The 27,681-nt window shown below is 41.7% G+C and overlaps 1 protein-coding gene across 2 annotated transcripts in view; it reads left to right on the top strand.

The window, feature by feature from the left end:
• The window catches only part of EPHA3 (EPH receptor A3), a 276,157-nt gene that overhangs the window by 167,044 nt on the left and 81,432 nt on the right, over positions 1-27,681 (top strand). For both annotated transcript variants that reach the window (XM_075594016.1, XM_075594015.1), the window contains exons 4-5: positions 21,857-22,012; positions 22,771-23,106. In XM_075594016.1, the coding sequence (XP_075450131.1) occupies positions 21,857-22,012; positions 22,771-23,106 (492 nt within the window). The remainder of the gene's footprint in view (positions 1-21,856; positions 22,013-22,770; positions 23,107-27,681) is intronic.

Consider the following 27,681-nt stretch of genomic DNA (forward strand, 5'->3'; position numbering starts at 1 on the left):
TGATACAGGGAAAGAGAGAGTAGTAAACATAGGCCCAGATTTACAAAGCTCTGCACGTCTAGGTGCACTTTGAGGCCCAGGCACCAGAATAAGGACAGCACTGTTTAGTGAATCTGAGTGAGGGTATTAGTTGGAGTCGTGCGACATCAGTAACCACTGCTCAAGAGTTATCTGCAAATGAACTAACTCTGCTGTTCGTCTTATCTTTTGTACGCCCATGTCATATTTCCATTGAATTGTAAAAGTTAAATCATGTGATGTGCCAACAAAATAAAAAATATATCACATGATAGGCATAAAACATTTTAAAGAGGGTTTTTATGTTGTGTTACTGTAACATTTTATTACGTTTTCCCCTTATTGTCCCTTTTAAGCCCATTCATATACTTCGACTGACAGACTATAAATGTTCATTATGATTGCAAGATAACTATCAGATCTTAAAGCTCCACAGCTCAAGACAGTTTTATTGATAAAGCAACTTGTAATAGTGATTTCTTAGAATATAAAGATTGTGATCAGACCTGATGATATACTGGCAGCCCATATTCAACAGAAATACTAATTTGAGCAGTGCGGCAAATTGAATTTCTCTAAATCAAACATAATTACATTTCAAAGATGACATATATTAGATCATCTTTAATAGCTTTCTCTAGCTGAAGTGCTAAATGACAACTCCCTAAGAAACAGCAAATGCACTTTTGATACTAATACAGTTATATGTTAATCCTATTGTAGGGCAGCACTTAGTAAATATCCCCTCCTATGGGGTGATGGTTCCCCAAATTCAGGGTCTTCCAGGGGTCAGTTTGTGCTGAACTTGTTACTATTAATGTGCAAAGCCAAAAACAAAACAATTTACAGAGCAGAGATATATTTTCCAGCTTTCTTTATATGACAAAATAAATGCATTTATTTTACTACGCCCATGTTTTACCTTTGTGATAAAAAAACAAAAAACTAATATGTAATTAAAAAAGTATTAAAAGATATGTATTTCTTTACTGAGTAATTTGCTGAATAAACTGACTGCAGAAATGATGTACTTTAAGGCTACAAATAATTGCATAATGTGGATAGCCTTTGCTTTTTTTTGTATTAGGTTAGAATAATTTGCATTAGGTAATCCGTTCATGAACATTGCATTGTGCCAGCCTACAATTATGCAAACAGCTATTTATAGCAATGCATGCAAATAAATCAGAAATAAAACCACTACACCAAGTTACACTACAGCAAAAAAGCTTTTTTTTTTTTTTTTTTAATCTGAATTTATGGTCATCGACATAACAAGGGCAGGATAATCTTGCATGGACCTATATGAAAATCGGTCTTTTTTTCAAGCTATCAATAAGATTTGTATAACATTTACATTTTCACCAATGTATGACTATAGACAAAAAGATGGTGTCTGTTTATCCTGAAAACCACAGTGCTGTGTGATATAAAATGTTGGCTCTTATTTTTTCTAAGCACTCAAAACTAAAATATATACTAAATGTTGCAATATAAAAATTTTTAATTGGCACAGATCAACCAGAGAAAACTTGCAAAAGTCAAATTAGGTATAATGTATAAACAAGCCTTGTTATCGTAAGGGAATATCTTCTAGACTAAACAAAGTTACTAAAACATTGCTTACTATCCTTGTCCTCCCAGCTGCTTAGAGTCTAGTGTCCTGATGGCTATGGTTGGAATTTTAGACTATGTAAAAGTACTTCCAAATCAGAAGCAACCGGAGAGTGCCAAACTCAGTTGGATATGAGACAGCTGGAGAAATGAAATACTTTCTCATCATATACTGTATCTTATCTCCAAGCCATGTCTCATTTGTAATTAGTGTTACTTATTTATCAATGCTATAGCATTTGTCTACAGCCACACCAAAAAATATTGAAACGCCCAACACAAAAGCAAATCAAATTGCATCAACACTGCAATTCCATAACATGATGGTCCATGATCTGATATTATTGGGGGTGGTTAACGAGGTTTGCTTGGCAGTCAGTGACAGGCTCCTATGGCTGGGAAATGGCTGAAGAATTCATAATGACGTTAAAGTGACAGTACCATATGCGGCTATTATATATTAATTTAAATAATTATACAACCAGTTCGGAATATTTGTTTATCTATATTGAAGTAATTGCAGCAAGAAAGTTGTCCTCCCGAAAGCTCCTTAAATTTCCCATATAATAGTTTCTTAAACTAAACAAAAATGGCACATGCATACCTTTTTTGTATATACAGAGGTATGTGACCACCTTAACTTTAATAAATTACCTTGTGGAATTTAGCTCCAAAATCTAAGTCATTAATAAGTTAAAATGGAATCTGGTATAACTGAGTTCATATCCACCTTGAGCTTCTACCTTTCACCTAAGTATGACCATAAATAGGCTATTTAACCATGCATTGCGGTTCATTGTTAGGTTGACATACTGTACACAGGATTAATGCTGGCATCCACATTACTCTCCTACAGATCGTTATTATAAGTGGAGACAATTTAAACGTTTGTGATGTTGTACCTCCATATAATGATCATATATGAATATCATGAATGGTTATATTGCACTTATAATCCAGGTTAAAAAAAATGCACTGGTAATAATATAATAAAGAATTATGACACAATGTATGATAGTATGATTATTTTATTTGTATCACATAACCTTATACCAACAATGGTATATATAGCCCTAATTTAAAATAAAGTTTATTTGAAAATTGTATTTGTGTATTGCTTTCATCGTATTGTTCACTTCTATTTTGTGTTGCTTAATACTCTCATTGAATGGACCATTGATGGATGGAAATTATTCAACTGAATGACGTTTTGGGGAAAAAAATATTATTGTGTTTACTGCTCACGTGCCCAAATTGCTAGGAAATTAGAATTGTTGGTGATTATGGTGATTAAATATTTTCTATTTCAACATGTCTTAAAATATATAAAAATAAATGTTATCAACTACTATTTATTTTTACAGTATACTGATACCACCATCCCACTTTTACAAACTGTTGGTACATCTGTAACTTACAGTTTTCCAATCGAGTCAAAGCTGTGGAATACTAATCAAAGCAATGGGAAAGTATAATCATTTCAGATAAGTGAAGAGATACAGCTGACTAAACTGTACTTTGTGCCTCTCTAGCTAATTTCTAAGTACATTATATCTGCATGTACTCATGCACTGAAATAATGATCATTACAAAACCGATAGGGTTATAGGGATGGGTGGGAAGAGTATATTAAGTGGTTATACAATGGCTTTTCATTGTATATTTTATTTACAATAAAGAAACAAACCAAGACAACATTTGTGGAAGAACCTTAACCATGATTATGGTTCCTACACCTCTTGTTACAGATCAACTAGAAATAGTGCTAATGATAGTATTATTGGATGGGATTGGAATACTTATTGGGAGTAGGTATGTGTTTTTTTATACCACTTTTCTTTATTTTAGTATAGATATATGTAATGCATTTCTTATTTTCAGTTCCTGCCCCTCTTCCCTGCACAGTTACAAAGTAATGCTGTGCTGCATAGCATGTTTTTGAGTTTGTTTGAGAAGTCCTTTTTTTTCTCACCTGGTTACCTTTGGTTGATTCATGGAAACTGCAGCTAAATTGACTGGTGTCAGATTTCAATTCCTAAATAACTGACATGAGATCTAACAGAATGCCAAAATAAATCAAGGTGATCTGAAACTGGCAATTTAGGGAAAAAAAAAATACAAGTTCATCCATATAAAGACATGCAGTGAGAAAGCAACATTACTACAATATTTGTGCTGTCAATGCATAATCCGGTGCATTACTATGCTTATTGTTAGATTTAAGGAGATGATAGGCTCATGGACATCCGTTCAGAGTTTTATTAAGCTATATTCAATACCAGCCATTCTTAAGGTTAGTATGCTTCTTGTTATCCCATTGATGACACCATAAGGCATGACATGTACAGCAACCTTATCTGACGGACTGTCCATTCCCATCATTTTGAAATAAGGGCAAACAGATACACAAACAGTCTAAGGAAAGACGATAAAACCCCTTTCCCTGTCCTTGCATGCAGCCACTCATCTTGTACGTAACATGCTGTGGGGACATTTCCTGACATCAGGTGGAAAGCAGCACTCAATCTGGCAGTCTGGCATTCCTCTTAATCATCAGAGCCAAATGTACATCTCTGATTACTCTAGATGTGTTCATGCATCACTGTGCAGTGTCACAATAGACCATAGTGCAGTGACATGTATATCAACAGAATATCGATTCATATTAAGGGTGCATTAATATATTATTTCTGTAATGAATTATGACAGCACATTTCCTTGCATTTCTAATTACAAGACGCAATTGTTTACAGTATGTGGGCACCTTCCCATTAGTTTTCCATCCAAGTAAGTGTACAATGCAAGTTTATTTTAGACAAAATTAGATAATAGTAATCCAGCATTTGGAGTTATAACAAAATCTTTAGTTACAAGTTGTTTCCTATATTTTAGCATGTAATAACTTTAATATCCATCTTACTGCTAATTGTTTTTCCTGATAATGTTGCTGGTCTATTCCTTCAATCTCCAGTGAGTCCTGGGGATCATATTTGCGAATTTAGGTTTTCGTTATATAAAGTAACAGAACCTGTCCCTTATCCAAAGGATGAGTAGCTGGCAAATATGTGTTAAATACAGAAATAAAGTTTTAAAAAAATCTTGTATTCCAATTAAAGTTATCCATTGATGTGGGGATGTCACCTATGGTCTCCATCAATGTATAATGTACAATGTGCAACGTAGCACAAGCGGCAAAGTAGGTAGCTAAATAATGGCGCAATATTTGAGCACAATAATGTAGAAGTGAATGTAATGCAGTTTAGTCATTTCTTTTTTCCTGTCCTACAACATAACAATTTTATTTGAACTCGGCTTTGTTTTGTTTTTCATTGTATGTCAGCAGTATTTTCTGATTCCTCTGACGTGAAATGTTAAATTATTGCAAGGACGTTATACACTTGTATGGTGTTTTATGAAGTCTTGAATGAGTGCACGAATCAATCAATTCGAAACAATATGAACATATTAATGGTTCAGATTCTAAATTGATCAAAATAATCTCAACACGCATGACAGCATTGCAAAATCCAGTTTTTATTCTTTTTTTTGCTACTCTTTTGCATTCCTAAATTATTGAAATAACTTCCTCTTATCCAATGTTTAGTGCTAACCATTGCTCCAAAATAATTTTGACATTAAAAAGTGCATGAAAAATATTGCGTTAAAGATTAACAGTGATAATCATGGTTAAGGTTTTTTATAAAAGGAAAACACCATTTTAGTTTCTGAAGATTAAGTCTAAATGTATTCCGCAATTGATTTTGGTGAAATGAAAAATTGCTGTTCACATAGAATCACAGAAACTACTAATCACTTTCCATTTGCATGGAGGGCCCCACTGGCCTTGTTCTCTTAACGTAATCATCAATGGTTAATATACTCAACTTACTATAAAGGCTAAAAAGCTCTTATATTCAATCACCCTCATTCATCACCTCTACAGAATCAAATCACTAATGTGTTAGCTTTGATTTTTAATTCCAGCTGTGGTCAAAATAGTGTCGTCTGCACAGTCTCTGAAATATGAAGGTGTTTCATTTTCAAGCTTTAGCTGTTGAGTAGAAATGAAAATTCAGCAAATGAACTAGAGACCTGAGAAAAAGGAGGGGCACCTGACACATGGAATCTGCTGGGGAATAACTCTTACAAACCTCTTCAAATTCATGTTACAAATGATAGTCTTTAACCAACCTGTAATAATTAAGATGTTAACATTAATGGGCGACATCTACATTTTACCAGCGTGTGGGATTTTATTATGGCAGACGTCTGCTGTCTAGTTTAATAAAAAATAAATAAAAATCTACAGCATTGATAAAATTGGATTGATCTGGCTAAGTTAATAAAGATGCCAACATGGAATGGAAGGCACAACTCATACAGTGATTGAAGATAAAGAGAGATATCATGCTTACCTGGCTTGATCTATAATCAGAGAATGTGGAGAAGATAATATTTAGAATAGGAGCAGATGCGTTCTGTGAGTTGTTGTATATTTACAATAAACCTGTGACCAAAATCTAGATTCCATAGACTCGGCCATCAATAACTTTCTATTATATTTTATACAGGTGCTATTTATATATCACTACAAAGACAAATGCAAACAATGCAATACATTGCAAATCATGCACTCCTATCATAAATGCTGCTTATAGGTCTTTTTGAGTTGTAGTGTTATTCATTTTCCTGTGTTTTTATAAAAGGTTCATGGTAATTTCTCAGTAACTTGATTTCTAAAAAAATGTTTGTTTTGTTGTTTATTTATTTTTCTTACCTACAAAAGCGGACAGCAAGTAATTTGAGCTTAAACCACATTAAAAGAAGTACATTGCGGATCGGGTAGACAGATAGTTGGGGGGGGGGGGGGGCTGGGATTGACCCGGCGGTCTTGGTACATGTTGGCACCAATGACAAAGTTAGAGAAAGATGGAGGGTCCTAAAAAATGATTACAGGGATCTAGGCCAAAAGCTTAAGGCAAGGACCTCCAAGGTAGTATTTTCTAAAATACTACCAGTGCCATGTGCTACCGCAGGGAGACAGTCAGATTAGGGAGGTTAATGCATGGCTAAGAAAGTGGTGTAGGAAGGAGGGGTTTGGGTTTTTAGAGCACTGGGACTCCTTTTCTGAGAGGTGCCATCTATATTCTAGGGACGGATTGCACCTCAATGAAGAGGGATCTTCTGTGCTAGGGGGGAGAATGCTAAAAAGGTTGGAGGAGATTTTAAACTAGGATGGAGGGGGGAGGGGAATGAAACAGATAATGAACTAAATGGAATAGATGAGGATACAAGGTGGTATGGAGGTAGAATGGGGGCAAGTGCAAGTTTGACAAGCAGTGAGATACCCATAGTAAATAGAGATAATACTAGAAAACTTCTAAAGACTAAACCAAGTGGGAGCAGAAAGGAAGGAGCAGATAAGATAATAGTACAGGCTGAAAAAAAACTTAAAAGCATGCTTGCTAATGCAAGAAGCCTGACAGATAAAATGGGGGAGCTTGAATTAATAGCTACAAGGGAGCAGTATGATAACATAGGCATTACTGAAACATGGTGGGATGAAACTCATGACTGGACAGTTAATTTAAAGGGGTATTCTCTTTTTCGGAAGGATCGAACAAATAGAAGGGGAGGTGGAGTATGTCTATATGTTAAACCAGATCTAAAACCTATTATAAGGGATGATGTCTATGAAGGGAATGATGAAAATGTAGAGACCTTGTGGATAGAAATTAGCAGTGGAGGTAAAAGTATAAAGAAAATGTTTGTGGGAATATGCTATAAACCACCAAATATCTGTGAGATTGAGGAAGCTAAAATACATTTGCAAATGGAGAAGGCATCAAAACTGGGTCATGTTTGCATAATGGGGGATTTTAATTATCCAGACATAGACTGGGGCAATGATATTAGCGTTACAACAAAAGGAAACAGGTTTTTGGGGGTGCTTAAAGATAATTATATGACCCAAATTATTGAGGAACCAACCAGGAGAGGGGCAGTTCTGGATTTGGTCATATCAAACAATGTAGAAGAAATAACAAATATTCAAGTCCTGGAACATTTGGGTAACAGTGATCATAACATGGTCTCATTTGAAATAAATTATCAAAAAACAGATTACTTGGGTTCAACAAAGACTTTAAACTTTAGAAAGGCAGATTTTAATAAACTGAGGTCTAATCTAGTAGTAATACAATGGGATGATGTTTTTGCAGGGAAAATGTAGAAGATAAATGGGCAGTCTTTAAAACATTGTTAGAAAAGCACACTTATCAGTGTATACCCTTGGGTAATAAGTATAAAAGAAATAAGTCAAAACCAATGTGGCTAAATAAACAGGTAGGGGAGGAAATGGACAAGAAGAGGAAGGCGTTTAGATTCTGTAAGTCAGAAGGGACAGAGACATTGTATCAGAATTATAAGGAATGTAACAAAAATTGCAAAAGGGCAATTAAATTAGCAAAAATGGATAATGAAAAAAGGATTGCAATAGAAAGTAAGGTCAACCCTAAAAAGTTCTTTAAGTATCTTAATAACAAAAAAATGAGAAAAGAAAATATAGGACCCTTTCAGTGTGAGATGGGTAGGCAGATTATTGGAGATAAGGAAAAAGCAGAGGTATTAAACAAATTCTTTGCCTCTGTGTTTACCAGGGAAGAGAAGTTCATAAGCGACTTGAAAAAATTAAAGTAAATAAGGCACCTGGCCCCGATGGCATACATCCAAGAGTTCTCAAGGAGTTAAGCTCAGTAATAGCAAAACCATTATATTTAATATTCAAGGACTCAATTTCCACAGGCTCAGTACCACAAGATTGGCGTAAAGCAGATGTGGTGCCGATATTTAGAAAGGGAGCTAGATCACACCCGGGGAATTACAGATCTGTAAGCCTGACTTCAATAGTAGGGAAACTACTTGAAGGTTTAATACGGGATAATATTCAGGAATACCTAATGGAAAACAAAATAATTAGTAATAGTCAGCATGGATTTATGAAGGATAGATCTTGCCAAACTAACCTTATTTGTTTCTTTGAGAAGGTAAGTAGGAATTTAGACCAGGGTAATGTAGTTGATGTAGTCTACTTAGATTTTGCAAAGGCTTTTAATACGGTTTCACACAAGAGGTTGGTGTACAAAATAAAGAAAATTGGACTCAGTAATAATATATGCACCTGGATTGAAAACTGGTTAAAGGACAGACAACCGAGGGTTGTCATAAATGGAACTTTTTCAGGTTGGGCTAAAGTCGTGAGTGGAGTACCTCAAGGATCGGTACTGGGACCCCTGCTTTTTAACTTGTTTATTAATGACCTTGAGGTTGGGATCGAGAGCAAAGTCTCCATCTTTGGTTATGATACTAAATTGTGTAAGGTAATAGAATCAGAGCAGGATGTAATTTCTCTTCAGAAGGACTTGGAGAGACTCGAAACGTGGGCAGGTAAATGTCAAATGAGGTTTAATACAGATAAATGTAAGTTTATGCATTTTGGATGCAAGAATAAAAAGGCGACTTACAAATTAAATGGAGATATATTGGGGGAATCCTTGATGGAGAAGGATTTAGGAGTGCTTGTAGACAGCATGCTTAGCAATAGTGCCCAATGTCATGCAGTAGCTGCAAAGGCAAACAACATCTTATCTTGCATCAAACGGGCAATGGATGGAAGGGAAGTAAACATAATTATGCCCCTTTACAAAGCATTAGTAAGACCACACCTTGAATATGGAGTACAATTTTGGGCACCAATCCTAAGAAAAGACATTATGGAACTAGAGAGAGTGCAGAGAAGAGCCACCAAATTAATAAAGGGGATGGACATTCTAAATTATGAGGAGAGGCTAGCTAAATTAGATTTATTTACATTAGAAAAGAGGCGTCTAAGAGGGGATATGATAACTATATACAAATATATTCAGGAACAATACAAGGAGCTTTCAAAAGAACTATTCATCCCACGGGCAGTACAAAGGACTCAGGGCCATCCCTTAAGGTTGGAGAAAGGAAATTTCACCAGCAACAAAGGAAAGGGTTCTTTACAGTAAGGGCAGTTAAAATGTGGAATTCATTACCCATGGAGACTGTGATGGCAGATACAATAGATTTGTTCAAAAAAAGGTTGGACATCTTTTTAGATGGGAAAGGTATACAGGGATATACCAAATAAGTATACATGGGAAGAATGTTGATCCAGGGATTAATCCGATTGCCAATTCTTGGAGTAAGGAAGGAATTATTTTTTCCCCTTAATGGGGTTTTTTGTTTGCCTTCCTCTGGATCAATAAGTAAGTATAGATATAGGATAAAGTATCTGTTGTCTAAATTTAGCATAGGTTGAACTTGATGGATGTACGTCTTTTTTCAACCTCATCTACTATGTAACTATGTACTAAAACCAAATCAATTGGCCCTCACCATGCTCCCCATCGCCTCCCTTCATCCATCAACTCATCGGAGGCCCAGGTCATGGCTGAGTCCTGGGCCCAACCATCCCATCACCTCATTCCTCCCTATCAAGCGGCCTTACACAAAGTCAAGGTGTGGAGCAGACATTTGAAGGCTAAGGCTGCGTCCCCGCTAGCGCTGAGCTCGCTGAGCGGGCGGCGCTTGGCGAGGTGACTTGCATATATATATATATATATATATATATATATGCAAGTCCCTGCTCACGCGATGCACGCGTGGGTATGCGCGTGCACACACGCTCACCGGCGCTCAGGTAAATACATTTTTCATACTTACCAGCGCGCTCCGCTTCCCCTGCAGTGTCCCCCCTGCCCCCTATACCCCCCACCCACCCCGCGAGCGCTTGCAAAAATTTAAAGGCCACCCGACACTCATGCTTGGAGAGCTCTCAAGCATGAGTGTGCTTAGCACCAGCGGGGACAAAGCCTTAGTCCAAGGGGAAAGAAAAGCAAAGCTCTGGCACCTATTTCTGCTGCTGTTTCTGATGTGCTTCTCTCAGGCCTGAGTTGCTGGGAGTACCAATACCTGGTCACTGCAGGGGCTTATTCAAACTTTAAAAGAAACCTATAGATGTAGCCAGACTCACTGACCCCAGCAAAAGTCTGTGGTACAGGCACAGGGTTTCCTGGGATCGTGCTGCGGATGGTCTATGCTTATGAATGGGACTCTCTGCAGCATTAATCCTGCAGTGCCACGACTGCAGTGAGTTAGGTCTTACTATTCTGTATTAGAAAATCACTACTTGCAACAGAAAATCCACCTTATGCAGCCATGGCGCACAATAACACCTACTAAATCTGTAGTCATGGGCAGACGGCCCAATCCGGCATTCAGCCTTGCCCCAGTGGGCTGCTGCTGCGTGCCACAGCATGCCCACATCACCGGCTCAAAGCACGCCCACAGCACGGCCCGCAGCACCAGCCCGCCGTTGCACAGGCCTCGCACTCTTCCCCACAACAATGAAACTGATTGCCGGGAGAAAGACCGAGGCCTCTGTAAGACATAACTTTTCCAGAGCGGCCCTCCTCCATTTTGATGCCGTGTTGTCATGGCAATATGATGTCACATGTCGATGCATTCCTATGACAACGCGCTATCATGTGACATGACATGACACCAAAGGAAGAGGGCCGGCAGGTAAGTGAAATGCCCCGGGCCACATTTCCCTTCCAATGCGCCCCTGTCTGTAGTTCAGTCTTTTGACTAAAACATGTTAAGCCTGCAACCATGTCAAGCCAGACCCTTTCAGCAGGTTCATACACTGCCAATTTTATATGGTTTCCCTTAATATTCTCCATGACTATCCATCACTACATGAAGAAAAGATTAAACATAACAATGATATAGTCAGTAGCAAGTGAACGTGGCAGGCATGCTGTGTGTAAGGGTTTACTATTTAGAAGCTCTATGTGTGCTATACATGAGCTTCAGTGCGATTAAAACTGGCTAGGCTGAGTCCCCAGTGTAGGCTGCGGCGTGCGCTACAGCGTGCGTGCCCCACAGCACAGCCCTCTATGGAGCAGGCCCCAGTGGCCGTGTGTGTGGGGCGCACAACGCGTGATATCGCTTACCCTGGCAGGTAAGACAATGAATTTGTCTTCCCGTGATCACGTGTCGGCGTGCAGCCAATGGAAGGGTATATATAACCGTGCCCCCCATCAGGCCGTGCCAGCCGCGCATCCCATCGATCCCCTGCAGACCGCAGACCGCAGCTTTCAATATTTAATTTGTGTGAAACGGTTGAACCAAATTGTCTGAAAATGTAGTACAGGTTCCAAAATAATACAATGAATGTTGTATCATGAATGTACAGTGTCATTTTTTTTGTTATCACTTAGAAGAAAAAAAAATTCGAAGATGGGAGCTGCAGATATTTGGTTTTAACTTCTGGCAGATCTAAGTTAGGATCACATAAAGGTACCCTCAAAGTTTCCTCAGAATCGGTAAAGGCGTTTGGCCTGTATTGAGAGAAGACACGAACTTAAAATAAAAAAATAAAAATTATTCCATGATGGGGGCTGCACCGATTTGGTTGAAATGTCTGGCAGATCTAAGTTAGATTGGCAGAAAGGTACCCTCAAAATGTCATCAGAATCAGTCAAAAAAACAGATGAACAAACACACACCCAAAGTTGCTACAAAATCTATTTGATATCTTCACTTCACTCACTCACTCCACCAATACACATGCATGCAATGGAGTATTATCATGATTGTTATTTGAACATTATTACTTAATTCTATAGAGTTTACATTTAAAAGGACACACAATATAATGAAACTTATTTGCATATGACAGGTAAGTAAACTAGTACATCAGAATACCAGGGAGCGACATTCTGTGGTTTACAGAATATGTGAGAAAACCAACATAGATGTTCCGTTTTGTAATGTGTTCTTCAACTACTGTAGATAGTGCAGTTATGGCCGCTCCTCCTGTAATTCTGTGTAATGTAGTGTAATGACATGAGATAACATGCATACATAATAGACCATATTATAGAAAAGCTGTTAATTAATGTTATGTGCATTATGTCAGCGAACCAAAAGAAAGACCTTGCTAGATTTCTAGATAAGTAGTGGTACAAAAAATATATATAAAAGGGATTTGTTTACAAAGAATAACTTGTATCAATTGATTATATGAAACTATCATGCATTTGACAAGAAAAGTAAACATATGGACGGTGTATTTTTAGATGTTTACTCTTCATCACCTCGTGGACATGATATCCCCTTGTTAATTTGAAGGTAGGTGTTACTGTGCGTCTGTAGGATAGACTCGTGCATGGTGTAAACAAGGTATAAAGCCAGAGATCAGATGCCTTCAAAACAGTCTGATAGCCCAGAGGGTTCACTGGGAGGGTCTCTTGACCTCCTAAGGCCCTCTCACCAAGGCTGGGGTTGGTCAGCCTGTGAATGACTGAGGTTGCTGTAGGGAATATTAACTTCACCTGGGGTGCTCAAGGCAGCTTAGTGACAGAAGCTGATTGTCTGCAGTTTGATGAGCTTTTGGAGCAGAGGGGGTATAAATACAAGACACTTAAGGGGCTACTTATCGTTATTCCTGAAGAGAGCAGACACATAGCTGCCCAATCATGCTCCATGTTTTGCAAAAATGTATTTAAAAAAAAAATCTACATATTCAGGGGTGGACACAAATATAACATATTTAGGAGCCAGACAGAATTTTTTTGGAGCCAGCATTTTGTTGGGTGGAGAGGATGAGAGTTCTACCCTCCTCCCCCTCCTCCAGTCGGTGTACCTATGTCACTGTGTCTGTGTCTGCTAAAATAAGTACCAGAACAGTGTACCGGGTAGGAGCATGGGCTCCAGAAAGTCATGCTCCTGGGTGCAGCCGAACCGGCAATAGTTCCGCCAATGTTTAGGCTAATGTCAGTCTGGGGTAGGTGCTAAAAATCAGCTATATTTTTTTGTGGTAGCCCGATATTGCCAGGTTTCAGAGTTTCAATAGCATGTGAATAAATAATTTGCTGTTAATTACTCATTTGCATATGCTGTGTTACAAAATATTGCAGCTTTATAAGAACCCTTATCACTCCTTTACTACTGGCAATATGACTTTATAGAGTAGGTCAATAAATAAAATTGATAGTAAAAGCTCCAATTTTATTCATTTGTAGACCGATAGTGCATAATAAAACCCTATGTTCTAACACAGGGTTTCCCAAACTTTTTTTTCCGTGACCCGGTTATTTTTGAACTTTTCCTTCGTGACCCACTAAAAATGTTATCGCCTATACTGGCCTATAGGGCCTGCACAGACACACACACAGCCACTGATACACACACACACACACACACACACACAGTCACTGATACACACACAGCCACTGATACACACACAGCCACTGATACACACACACAGCCACTGACACACACACTGATACATACACACAGCCTCTGATACACACACACGCAGCCACTGACACACACGCAGCCACACAGAGACACTGCTACACACACACACTGATACACACACACACACACTGATACAGATACACAGATACACACACACAGACACTCGCTATCCCCGATACGCACACAGACACAAACAGTGAATTACAGGTAACGACGGATGTGAGTGACTGGAGAGGGGGCCAGGGACACTTGGGTGGGAGGGAGGGGGCCAGGGACACTTGGGTGGGAGGCAGGGGGCCAGGGACACTTGGGTGGGAGGCAGGGGGCCAGAGACACTTGGGTGGGAGGCAGGGGGCCAGGGACACTTGGGTGGGAGGGAGGGGGCCAGAGACACTTGGGTGGGAGGGAGGGGGACAGGGACACTTGGGTGGGAGGGAGGGAGGGGGCCAGGGACACTTGGGTGGGAGGGAGGGAGGGGGCCAGGGACACTTGGGTGGGAGGGAGGGGGCCAGGGACACTTGGGTGGGTGGGAGGGAGGGGGCCAGGGACACTTGGGTGGGAGGGAGGGGGCCAGGGGCACTTGGGTGGGAGGGAGGGGACCAGGGACACTTGGGAGGGAGGGGGCCAGGGACACTTGGGTGGGAGGGAGGGAGGGGGCCAGGGACACTTGGGTGGGAGGGAGGGGGGCCAGGGGGAGGGGGCCAGGGGCACGTGGGTGGGAGGGAGGGGGGCCAGGGACACTTGGGTGGGAGGGAGGAAGGGGGCCAGGGACACACTAGGGAGGGGGTTAGGGACACTTGGGTGGGAGGGAGGGGGCCAGGGACACTTGGGTGGGAGGGAGGGGGCCAGGGACACTTGGGTGGGAGGGAGGGGGCCAGGGACACTTGGGTGGGAGGGAGGGAGGGGGCCAGGGACACTTGGGTGGGAGGGAGGGAGGGGGCCAGGGACACTTGGGTGGGAGGGAGGGATGGGGACAGGGACACTTGGGTGGGAGGGAGGGAGGGGGACAGGGACACTTGGGTGGGTGGGAGGGAGGGGGCCAGGGGCACTTGGGTGGGTGGGAGGGAGGGGGCCAGGGGCACTTGGGTGGGAGGGAGGGGACCAGGGACACTTGGGAGGGAGGGGAGGGAGGGAGGGGGCCAGGGGCACTTGGGTGGGAGGGAGGGGGCCAGGGGCACTTGGGTGGGAGGGAGGGGGCCAGGGACACTTGGGTGGGAGGGAGGGGGCCAGGGACACTTGGGTGGGAGGGAGGGGGCCAGGGACACTTGGGTGGGAGGGAGGGGGCCAGGGACACTTGGGTGGGAGGGAGGGGGCCAGGGACACTTGGGTGGGAGGGAGGGGGCCAGGGGCACTTGGGTGGGAGGGAGGGGGCCAGGGACACTTGGGTGGGAGGGAGGGGGCCAGGGACACTTGGGTGGGAGGGAGGGGGCCAGGGACACATGGGAGGGAGGGGGGCCAGGGGCACTTGGGTGGGAGGGAGGGGGCCAGGGACACTTGGGTGGGAGGGAGGGAGGGGGCCAGGGACACTTGGGTGGGAGGGAGGGGGCCAGGGACACATGGGAGGGATGGGGGCCAGGGAATCTTGGGTGGGAGGGAGGGGGCCAGGGGCACTTGGGTGGGAGGGAGGGGGGCCAGGGGCACTTGGTTGGGAGGGAGGGGGGCCAGGGGCACTTGGTTGGGAGGGAGGGTGGCCAGGGGCACTTGGTTGGGAGGGAGGGGGGTCAGGGGCACTTGGCTGGGCAGGAGGGGGGCCAGGGGCACTTGGGTGGGAGGGGGCCAGGGGCACTTGGGTGGGAGGCAGTGACTGGGTGGGGTGACTTACCTTGCTGCCGGACGCTTTCCCCTGCTGCCCCCGATATCTCCTGCTGCCCGGGACAGGAGGTGGGCTTGGGGGCACAGGAGGGGGTGCCACGGGAGGTGAGCTCGGGAAGCTGGCCGCGGGGGGAAGCGGGCCGCAGTAGGAGCTTGTACTTCCCCCTCCGTCCCACGTAACGTGCGGGCCGCAGAGGAGCTGGTACTTCCTCCTCCGTCCCACGTTGGGAGTAGGGGGGGGAAGAAGGGAGCGGGGGGGGGGGAGGAAGGGAGCGGGGTGGGGGGAGGAAGGGAGCGGGCCCTGCGCAAGCGCGCGGGGCCGCGGGGGGAATCGCCGCCATTTTTTTTAAATTGAGCAGGGGTGACGGGAGACACCGCGCGGCCAGCCTCGATGCGACCCGGCAATTTTGGTGCAGTGGCCCGGTGCCGGGTCGCGACCCACCATTTGGGAACGCTGTTCTAACACATTCATCAAGAGTAATAGCATATCACTAGTCTTCTGCGCACCTCAGCTGGTTCCCCTAGAAATAGATCAGGGAGGTGCGTGGTAGACACTTGACCATGAAATCGCTCAGTTAATAATTTATGTTTTGAAATATCTGATTTACAGTAGTAGAAAAGAGTTTTGAATTACAGAAGCTTCTTGCCTTGATAAATAAAAAAAATAAACAATTTTTGAGACAAGGAACCTAAGAATAGAAAAGTAGCAATTCTTATCAGCATTTGTTTTCCTAGTTGTACTAGAGCTCTGTATTCCTAAGGTTGTTGAGGAGAGAAAGAGTTCACATAGGAACCAGAATCCAAGGTCTTGGGCATACAGGACGGCATGGTTCCAAACAGTTCATTTCCACCTTAACATCTACAGGTGGTGTAGCTGTACAGTACTTGAGAATAGAAACAATGTGGAAACACTAGAGCACTTAATTCCCTTGAGAAGAAAAAGGACAATAGAGCACTTATTATGATGTATTACACTACTGTGACATTTTTTTTAAATCTTATTATAGTTTAGCTGTAAATACCAGCATGAGGTTTGTAAGATGAAGCTTTCATAGACTTCCCCATTGTGGTAATCTGAATCCTTTCATAGCATTATAAATGTTTGCAGCAATATAACGCTTAGAAAATGTGTTATCCGGATTAAGAAAAGTTTGCGTCTGCAAATTGGTGGGTGCTTTTTTAACTGCATATATACCTACCTATAAGACATTAAGATGAGCTTGTCTTTTGGAAACATACCTATAAATAACAGGATGACTTAGATTGTGTAGTATAGATCATATTTGGTGTTATTTTCTTTTTTGTAATGCCAAAGGTTATCTATCTATCTGATTTAAAAAAACAAAGACATGTCAGTAAAAGAGAAAAATATAAAATAAAACTACCATTTATTATATAGGAAAGTAAAGAAGCATTGGAAAGATAATTAAAGGTGATAATATTTTTGGAACATTAGCCAATGCAATATAACTAATAAGCCGCCTAACCTTGTCTTAAAAATAATTGTAGCCTGAATGTGTAGCACAGAAAGTCTCACTTTGGTAGCTGCATTTGTCACTTCTAAGAAAAGCTAATCACCATTAATTTTGTGAGGGCATTACATCTTTACATCATAGTGTAGTTCCTCGGTATCATTGAAAAGGTTTTATGAAAGGAGCAATTCATGCGTTAGCCTACATTTTTTTTTTTAATAAAATCAGTTCTATAGTATTAGATAATACTTACTGCATTTTTTTTTTTCCACTCAATGCTATTTGTAATGAGTTGAAATATACTGAGCATCCTTTGATTTCTATAGCAGGCTTTAGCCTACTTCCCCAGCAGTGCAAGATTTTTGCAACACTTTCCTGTTTGTGATAATTTGTTGCCAATATTCCCAGCAGTTTGAGTTGCAAACTGTAACAATAGATAATGTTACCTTAGTAATATAAGAATACATTGTAGTTGCTGAGTTATCCTGACTGAAGAATTGATTGAAACAGAAAGGCAGACATTTAGTGAACCCTAGGAAGCAGGGTCTTTGCTGATCGATCACGGGAGAACCAATCGATCGTTTTTTGTACCATCAAGTAGGCGTTTAAAGACGCCTGCCGTGTTGACCAAAATGTTGAAGTAAAGTTTGCTATGTTGATATTTGTGGAATTTGTTTTGAACTTTGCCTGACATCAAACATTAAAATGACAACAGAATATACAATGGTGACGATATGTTAAAAACACATGACCAACACCACAGTTCAGCCAATTAAATACATAAATGGGTAATTTGCAAGTCATCTGCTAGGTTGGGTAACAGTTGTTTTCCCTCCATGTCTCTATATTAAGATTCTTTCAAATAGGCAGAACACTAGAATGAGTTACGCTGAGCTCAGGTTGCAAAGCAATTCCTATGGAAGGCTGTTCATCTGTGTTCGTCCTTTTGCAATTGTCCAAATATAATTAGTACTTCATTAGCAGGTCATATCTTTTTATTAGGTCTCTCTTCATCCAACATGTTCTCCGTAAATGTTTTGACAATAACTGTAAATGGGCAGCAGTTCCCCTCTAAGTCAGGGGTGGCCAACTGCAGTCCTCAAGAGCTACCAACAGGTCAGGTTTTCAGGATATACCTGCTTCAGCACAGGTGGTTTGATTGAAGCAGGGATATCCTGAAAACCTGTTCCGTTGATAGCTTTTGTGGACTGGGGTTGGCCACCTGTGCTCTAAGTGAACTAAAAGCAGTGGTACTTTATATTTAATATGTTAAAAGTAGCCGTCTTAAAAAAATAAAAAAAGACTAAAAAAACCTGAAAGTACTGTACAGGTATTTCTAACAACTCTTTATTTGACCGTTTTCATGGTAAACATATATTGGAGGGTTTTAAAATCTTGGATCCCTATTGGGATATTAAAAAATAAATTCATTTTTTTACATTGATTTTAACCCACTATTTAAAGCTGCAGTTCAGTCTTTTTTTTATTTTTTTTTATTTTTATACTTCAATAGTTTCATGTGGGCAAGCTCTAATTACCTAAAGAACTGCCTAGCTGCCGGTCAATTCGTTCTCCGTCTATTGATCGGCAAAGTTTGGCGACATCTTTAAATATGGGGAATGTAAATCGTTGCTATAGGAACAAGCATGCTTGTTAAAATAGAATACAAGAAAATTGGTCTTTCTAAGTTGTTGTTTTTTAAAACAGAAAATGCAAAAAGTATTTTTTCTTACTAGAGAACTGATTTATTAAAAAAAAAAAACACACATGCAGGATATTGACTGAACTGCAGCTTTAAGACTGTCCCTTTAACCACAAAAATAATTCCAGTCACACACACAACATAATCTGTGGCTTACATATCCCTTTCTCTCTCTCTGCTGGCCCGATGATCCTTCGCACTTCTCTCTGATCATAATTTGTATTTTAGTGCTGCTTGACCTTAGGAATAGAGCAATGCCCATTACTTATACTTGTCTAATTGATTTTAAAAAGCCATCAGTTACTTACTTTCAACCAATTAAACATATCACTCTTGTTAGTTTAATTTAGGGGATTGTACCTTCAGAACCAGTAAATTATTCTATACACCGCATACATAAACTTTGGCCCCTTGCAGACACACTTACCAGAACGCCCTCCTACTATCTCTGTACGTCCTTCCTACCAACCAATTAGATTGTAAGCGCTTCATGTCTGAAGCACTTCTCACCTTTATGTGTTATTTATATTATTTGTTATCTATATGATTGTTTATCTTGCAACCCAGGGGGAGCATGCGGAAAAAACAACATAAAACAGCAATCTCAGTGCAGGTGTATCGGTATAAGTGAATAATTTCACAGAAATCTTGGCTCTTGAGTGTGGCCTACTTACTAGATGTAAGTGGTGTAGGGGCAACAATTGGTATCTTTAGAAATACGGTCTCCTGTATCTAGGCTTTGATGCACTCCACGCCAGGTATTCAGTGTGATGATTAAATGTAAAGACAAAAGGACCTATCCATGGTGCAGATCAATGGTATAAAGGTAGGTATTTATATTCGTGGTAAAAATGCGCACTTACAATAAAATAATTTTAAAACAGCATGTATCACAATATCAGTGAAGGAAGAGAGGATATGGTACCGCCGTCGCTCACCCCGCCGCCTCCGTTTGGTGCGTTATAACAACTCCCCCGCTTGTAGCTGGATGCTACGTAGTCACTCACTGCACTGCAACAGCTCGGTTCCCCTGTGGTCTCCAGAGTGTGACGTCACTTCCGGTAGGGCTTCTGGGATCGGCGCTCGCTCGCGTTCTCTCCTCCTCTGTGTGGCACTCCTCTACGCATTTCTCCACAAAGAGTGTATGGCTTCGTCAGGAGTATGATGCCCCCTCCCACTGAGAGTATATTTATGTCAAACATGATTGAAAAAACCTGACCCTTAATTGATCATGGGTTTAGGTAGTTAGTGGGAACAGATCAGTTCACATCATTTAAAAAAATGTTGGTATTCATTAGAATGTGACTTGATTAGGTGTACATAGAGAGAATATCCGAATACATATTTCTAATACCCATTGGTAATGACTACAATGATAACAATGATTGAAATAATTAAAATAATTAAAAAAGCTACATGAGGAATATGGGGTAGAAAGCGGAATGGAGTGGAGTGCATCAAAGCCTAGATACAGAAGACCGTATTTCTAAAGATACCAATTGTTGCCCCTACACCACTTACATCTAGTAAGTAGGCTACACTCAAGAGCCAAGATTTCTGTGAAATTATTCACTTATACCGATACACCTGCACTGAGATTGCTGTTTTCTGTTGTTTTTTCCGTATGCTCCCCCTGGGTTGCAAGATAAACGTTTCTACTTTCTGGGGAGCAGTGAAGACAGTCCCCACCAGAGGGTTCGAGCAGGGAGTTGCAACATTTTATTTTTATTCACACGCCATTTGGCAAATGTATTATTTTGTATAAATCACTCTCACAATAATTGATTGGATTGGTTATATGTCACTTTAGTATTTAGTGAGCACAAACAGTGTTTAGCGCCTTTTTCCTGCACCATCACTCTGTCACAATTATCAATATGATTGTCACGTGTATTACTGCTGTGAAGCGCTATGTACATTAATAGAGCTATATAAATAAAGACAGACAGACGTACATACATACATACATACATACATACATACATACATACATACATACATACATACTATATTTGTACCCTTGTCCTGAGATCCTCAAACCCCTTCTGATGAGCTCTGCTATTGCCTATTTTAAAATATATGGCTCTTATTCTACACTACAAAGGCAAGGTGGTTTCTTATGTGAACTTCGCCCTATTGTTTGCTCTTACTGCCTACAGCCAATGTTATCATCATATCAAGAGCTATATTGTCTTTTTAAATAGTTCACTAGCGTAATGTGTGGAAAGTTGTTTAAGGCTCTCAAGGGAAAGTATTCTATTATCCCAGTGGTTGTTCTAAAATCTGGTGCTCCTTTCCTTGTATTGTATCTTTATTTCCTGTGATACATGTAGTTTGTATTTTTTTTTTTTAAATTAAATAATAAATAAAATGATACAATTAGTTATTGCTTAATGAGAAAGAAATAATGATTAATATATTTGTTAATCCCAGGCAAACCAGGGATGTTACATGTTATACATTATTAAACTATCATTACAAGTTCTGTTATACAGTAGCATGTATCTGGACAAATAATTTTTTTGATGCACTGCATCATTTTCTACTTGTATTTGCATCACTCGTAAGAAAATGTTTCTCAGACTAGTTGACAACGATTGTTAACGAGGGTTTGCAACACTTCAAACCCGCTGAGTTTTTTTGGGGGGGTGGTTAAAGGTGTCAGTGATGCACAATGATGCAGAATTTCATACATTCTATTACAATATGTATAATGTATCTGCTCTGTAACTTGTTCTATTCACACCACCCAAATGGCAAACTACCATGGTCCATTGACACAAAAAGGGGCAATATGAAAATGCTGTTGTTTGTATCAATTGTGCTTCACAATTCCCTTGGCACAAAACCCACTAAATACATCTACCTTTCAATTTCCTTTCAGCGTGCAGACCAGGATTTTACAAAGCATTTACTGGAAACCTCAAATGTGCCAAATGCCCCCCACACAGTTCTACTCAGGAAGATGGAGCAACACACTGCAACTGTGAGAAAAATTACTATCGAGCAGACAAAGATCCTCCATCCATGGCATGCACAAGTATGTACATTTACTGCTTTACAGCATGCTTAGTTCATCATTACCACTATCCTATTTTGTCAATTGAAATGGTGCTTGATTCCGTTTTCTATTGTAGCTGCATTTAGTCTAATAAATATATGGGGGGAGGGATTCTCAAAACTCAGATAATGGGTATCAGATAAGCACTATCCGAGCTTTGTAAGTCCTCTATGAATTGCATCAACACCTCCATTGTTTGTGATACCTTTTTAATGGACGAACACAATTTTGAATTAACAAGCTTTCAGGAGCTAACCTTTCCCTTCATTGGGTTACAGAAGGCTGGCACCCAAACAGTGGCCAATTCAAAATGCTGTTAGTACAAAAGGGTGTCACAAACAAGAGGTGTTGATACAGTACATTTCCATCTATATAAATGGACAAGATACATTTCTCTGCCATATATAATGTAATATTTAAGATTTTCTTCACTTTCACCTTTTAATTGTTGTTGATTCTACAAAGTATACAGTAGCTTGACTTGAAATATTCTGTTTTTGTGCTGGTATTTTACATAAACAGAAGAAGCTCACCTTGTACTCCCTATACATTAATCATTCTCAAGTCCTCATAAGCATACAATTCTCCAACCTCACCTTGCGAATACAGTAGTCATTTGTTGTCCTTTTTTTGCATCAATCCTCATGCATATCACGGCTATTGTTGTAATATTACTGGTTATACTTCAGCCATAATTAGCTCTATCCTTTATTGTGTAATATTATTTATCCTGCTAGGACCTCCCTCTGCACCAAGAAACCTTATCTCCAATATCAATGAGACATCAGTTATACTGGACTGGAGTTGGCCGCTGGACACAGGAGGTCGAAAAGATATCACCTTCAATGTTATTTGCAAAAAATGTGGTGCGAGCATCAAGTTTTGTGACTCTTGCAAGGGTAATTTGAGATTTACCCCACAACAGAATGGGCTAACCAATACCACTGTGACAGTAATGGATCTACTAGCTCATACCAACTATACATTTGAGATTGAAGCACTAAATGGTGTCTCTGACCAGACTATCCTTACAAGACACTTTGCTGCAGTGAGCATTACCACGAACCAGGCGGGTGAGTACATATTTATTGCGTGCTGTTTGACTTTGATTTTAAGATGGAAACAATACAATTTTCCAAATAAATTCTAGAATGCACCAGCTATCTAGTTTTGCAGGTTTATCTACTAACAAGCATGTTGTGCTTTTGAAGTGTAGATTTGATAAATATTTATCATTATTTTTTATTTTATTTGAAGCCTTTAGAGCCTAAAAAATAGGTATCTGCCAGCTGCTTACATTTACCTACTATAACAGATCATGAATCTCTTGTGGGGTGAAGTACTAACTACCCCATTTTCTGATGATCTAATGTAAGTGTTTGACCATCAGCTACTCACTCTTATAAAAAGGATTTCTGATTATATTGGTTTCTAGCTTTCAAGTACAAACTTTCGCTTGAGGTCATTATGAATACATTTTCTGAATATTGTAATATATTGAAACATTTATTAAAATGTGCTTTTCAGTCATTGTGATCGACAAAACTATAAATCTCAGTATCGGATGCCCAACTAGAATGCAACAAAGGCTACATTTGACGGACTTATATATTTTCAACCTAATATACTATGCAAAATTGCTATATACATCCAGTGAGAACGTTTATTTATAATTGTAAGTGAGAAAATATGAATTGTTCCTTCCTGGTGCCTATCAGTGTTTTGAAACCCTCCCCTCCCTCCTGAGAGCCACAATGGAAGGAAGTGTTCCAGGCACCATGTGATGCTATCCACAGACATATGTTAGAACACCAACGTCTAAAACATATTTGTACTCATAGACAGTCCTTAGCAAAAAAAATGCAATCTATATTTGTGACATAAGGTACCTAACAAATTCAGCATCCTACTGTATGTTATTTTAGTTTATCTTTAGAGAACGCAGTAGACAGCAACACAATTACTGTAAATGTAGGTACTGTATGTGTGACACCCCTTCCCTCCTCCTCAAGGAGCTATACGTGTTATGGGTGTATTGGTGCTACCTGTTAGGCTCACAAGAGGCTTAAGCCTTTCGCGCTTGGGGAGCCTGGGGTGGCTGGTGCAGCGCCTCCACCCGTGAGGATCCGTGCGTTGACGGGATAGCTGCTCACGGGAACCAGTATACCTATTTGGTATACCTCCAATAACCACAATCACAACAAAGTATATACAACCTATTTACTATGATCCCACAGTCACAGCAATACAGTATACACAATCACAATAACCGTCCCCCAAAGTACTGAGGGTGCCCTGGGCACTTAAAACCCAATGGTCCGTCCAAAGAGTCCCACCCAGATATATGTGAGGGCAGCGCTACCCTCCCGGTGTGGTGTTGGTGCATGTGGTGGTACCTTCCTGGCTATGTGAGTACACCATGGGGTGTGTAGACAGACAGCAAGTGTGCTCCCACGATGCAGGGTCTCCAACATAATCCCCTTCTTGCCTTACATCTGGTAGCACAGCGTGAGCGATTCCACCAGGCCTGGGGAATCCTCTGCTGCAGTTCCGTCTGCTCCGCTGTGTCGTCGTATACTAAGTGGCAAGTCCCTTACTATGGCCAGCCCTCCAATACATCCACTGCCATGTAGGCGAAACTACATGGGGCCTACGGGGAATGGGTCTGGCCTAGTCCAGCAGGCTTGACAAGCTCACCGGACACTACCTCTCCCTTCGTCGGCTCTTTCAGGACTAAACACACCACCTCTAGTTCGCAGAGGATTTCCTGAACGACAGGTTCTCCTCTTCCGGCAGCACCAACCGCAAGATGGCCGCTGCCTTACACAGTCCATATACATGTGACTGTGCCAACCACAACATGGCTGACACAGCCTCTAAACCCTCCCACGCAATGGGACCACTACCAGGGAGGAGGCTAGGGAGGGTACACTGCTGCACTCTCCACCTGGCAAAAACTTCATTGTCGCCGCATGAGAAAACATAATCACGCAGTGCTCATAACACAACACTTATATAATCGAAAATATACAGTTGCCTGAACAATACAACTCAATTTTTTTACAGCATAACTTAAATGGCATGATATAGTTCCGTCAAGACAGACATAATGGATGCAAATCTGTCCCTAGACGTCTGCTGAGACCCATAGTGGGGTTGCCCTATTGAATTATAAGCCAATCTAATTGGGGGGTGCAGGGTTCTTTGACTCCTCAATTTGGGAGTTGGTACGTTTAGTAACCCTGAAAGGTCTTCTTCATTTTCTTGGTCGGAGAGGTTTATCCTGATTAATCAGGCTCACTGTCTTGCGGAATGGGCAGTAGATGGTTCCAGTGCCAAACTTTTATCTGTCCTTCAGAATCCTTTATGTGGTACACCGTAATCCCAGGTAGTTGTGAATCCACCTCAAACAGGCTATCTCTACATTGGTCAGTCTGTTTATGTTTCCCTGGCACTCCCAGATTTCTCAGAAGGACCTTGTCTCCAGGCCAAAGCTCCCGGTAACGTACCTTGCAGTCATATCTTTGTTTGTTATTATGGTTCAGCTTAACAGTGGTCCCTTCGGCTGGCTGATACGCTCTTTGCAGGCTGATTTTCAGTCGTTTGAGCACTCCATCAGTGGAGATTCCCTATCTCATGTCCACCGGTAGCCTAGCTTCTCTATCGAACATCATACAATATGGTGAGAATCCCGTGGACTCATGGCGGGTGCACTATAGGCATGCACCAGATGCTCCACGTACATGCTCCAGCTCCAACTCACCTTCTCAGAGTCTTTCAAAGTGCCCAGCATGTCCAGCAGGATTCGATTGAACCGTTCAGACAAGGCATCACCCTCCAGGTGGTAGGGGGTTGTGCGGGATTTCTCAACGTCAAGCAACTTCAGCAGCTCCTTTATAACCTACTCTTGAAGTCACGGCCCTGGTCCGAGTTCATACGATTCAGTTGTCCGTAATGAATGAAATATTTCTCCCACAATACCTTAACCACCGTGAATGCCTTTTGGTCTTTAGTGGGGAAGGCTTGGGCATAGGGAGTTCTTCCAGGGTCTGTCCAAACACTATGATGTCGTCCAAGTAGACTAAGAATTTCGGGGTTCAAGTCACCCAGGATACTTTCCATCAATCGCTGGAATGTGGCTGGGGCTTCGCATATGCCTTGAGGCATTTGAGTGAACTGCTAGAATCCAAGTGGGCAGATGAATGCTGTTTTTTCTTGATCTTTGGGGCTCATGGGGAGCTGGTAGTACCCAGACCACAGATCCAACATGCTGAACCACTGAAGCCAGACAATGCGCCTAGGATCACTTCGATTCGAGGTAAGGTGTACTGGTCGGGGATAGTCCGGCGGTTTAGTGTTCGGTAGTCCACACACAGCCGTACGGAACCATTCTTCTTCCATACCACTACGATGGGTGAGACGTAGCGACTGCGGGATTCAGTTATAATACAAGCAACTTTAATTTCTTGTAGACTATTGCAGACGTCGTCCACGTCCCATGGAGCAATTGACCGTGATCGTTCACGGAAGGGGGTAGTATCGCTCAGTCTGACAGTATGTTGGGCATTTTTAGTACATCACACATGCATTTCCCGGGTTGAGAAAACTTCTTCCCGCTCCCTCAGCTTTTCTTGCAGGCGCTTCTTCCATTCGGCCGGTAGGGGGGTGTCTCCGAAGACAAACTGTAGTGCAAGGTCACCATCCGGTACTGCTACAGCATTCATGTGAGCCCAGGGTTTCACATCCGTCATGGGATATATTTTCCCCAGCTCCTGATTGTAGTTCAGCTGTACAGGGTGTAGGGAGATGTTTTGTATGGACACAGCAAACCAGGAGGAAACACAGACTTCCATTCCTTTACCTCCGATACCACCTTCCAGCCTCTCTTCTGGTCCCATGAGGTGGGGCCGATGCGGCTTGAGAGGTCGGCTCGGGCCTCTTTCCTGGAGCAGGCAGGTATCGGGCTCTTCCTCTCGCGGGGTGACTGTACTTTAGGGTTGGTTGCAAAGGTTAGCGCGGCTGCTTTGGGGGTTACCTTCTGAGGGCACTCCCTCCACATGTGTCCCTCTTCCCCGCACTCATAACAGTGAGATGTACGGTCGGGGATTGGCCAGGTCACGAGCCACCCTCGCTGGTGGTCAGGGTGGCGTCCGTGAGGGCTCCGGAGTCGTTACCTCCGTGGGGTTCCCCGGATAGAGCTGCCGGTATCTTCCCAACGCTTGGATGCCCAGTTCTTTTTAGGCTTATGGAACTACAGGGATACTCCCTGGTCGTGCACATGGTACATCAGTTCATCAAACTTAGGAGGATGCCCTGTGGAGAGAGTACATCGGAGCATAATGGCAATGGGATGCATGGGTAAGGATCCCCGCAGCAACTGTGTGAGGCGGTGGCTAACTAGTGTTGACAATTCAATAACCCCCTTTGATACTAGTGTCTATAGTGTTAAGTGCAAGCACCGGATGAACGCGGACATATCTTCCCCGTCATTTTGCTTAAGGTCAAGAAATTTGGCCATGACTTCCACAGCATCGTCTTTAGAACCATAGCCGGTGTATAAAGCCATAACCAGGTCTCGGGCCTCAGCCTCCGTATATTGGACCACTGCCAGGGAGGAGGCAAGGGAGGGTACCCTGCTACATATGTAT

Source organism: Ascaphus truei, chromosome 3 (assembly GCF_040206685.1).
Source record: "Ascaphus truei isolate aAscTru1 chromosome 3, aAscTru1.hap1, whole genome shotgun sequence".
Lineage (NCBI taxonomy): Eukaryota > Metazoa > Chordata > Amphibia > Anura > Ascaphidae > Ascaphus > Ascaphus truei.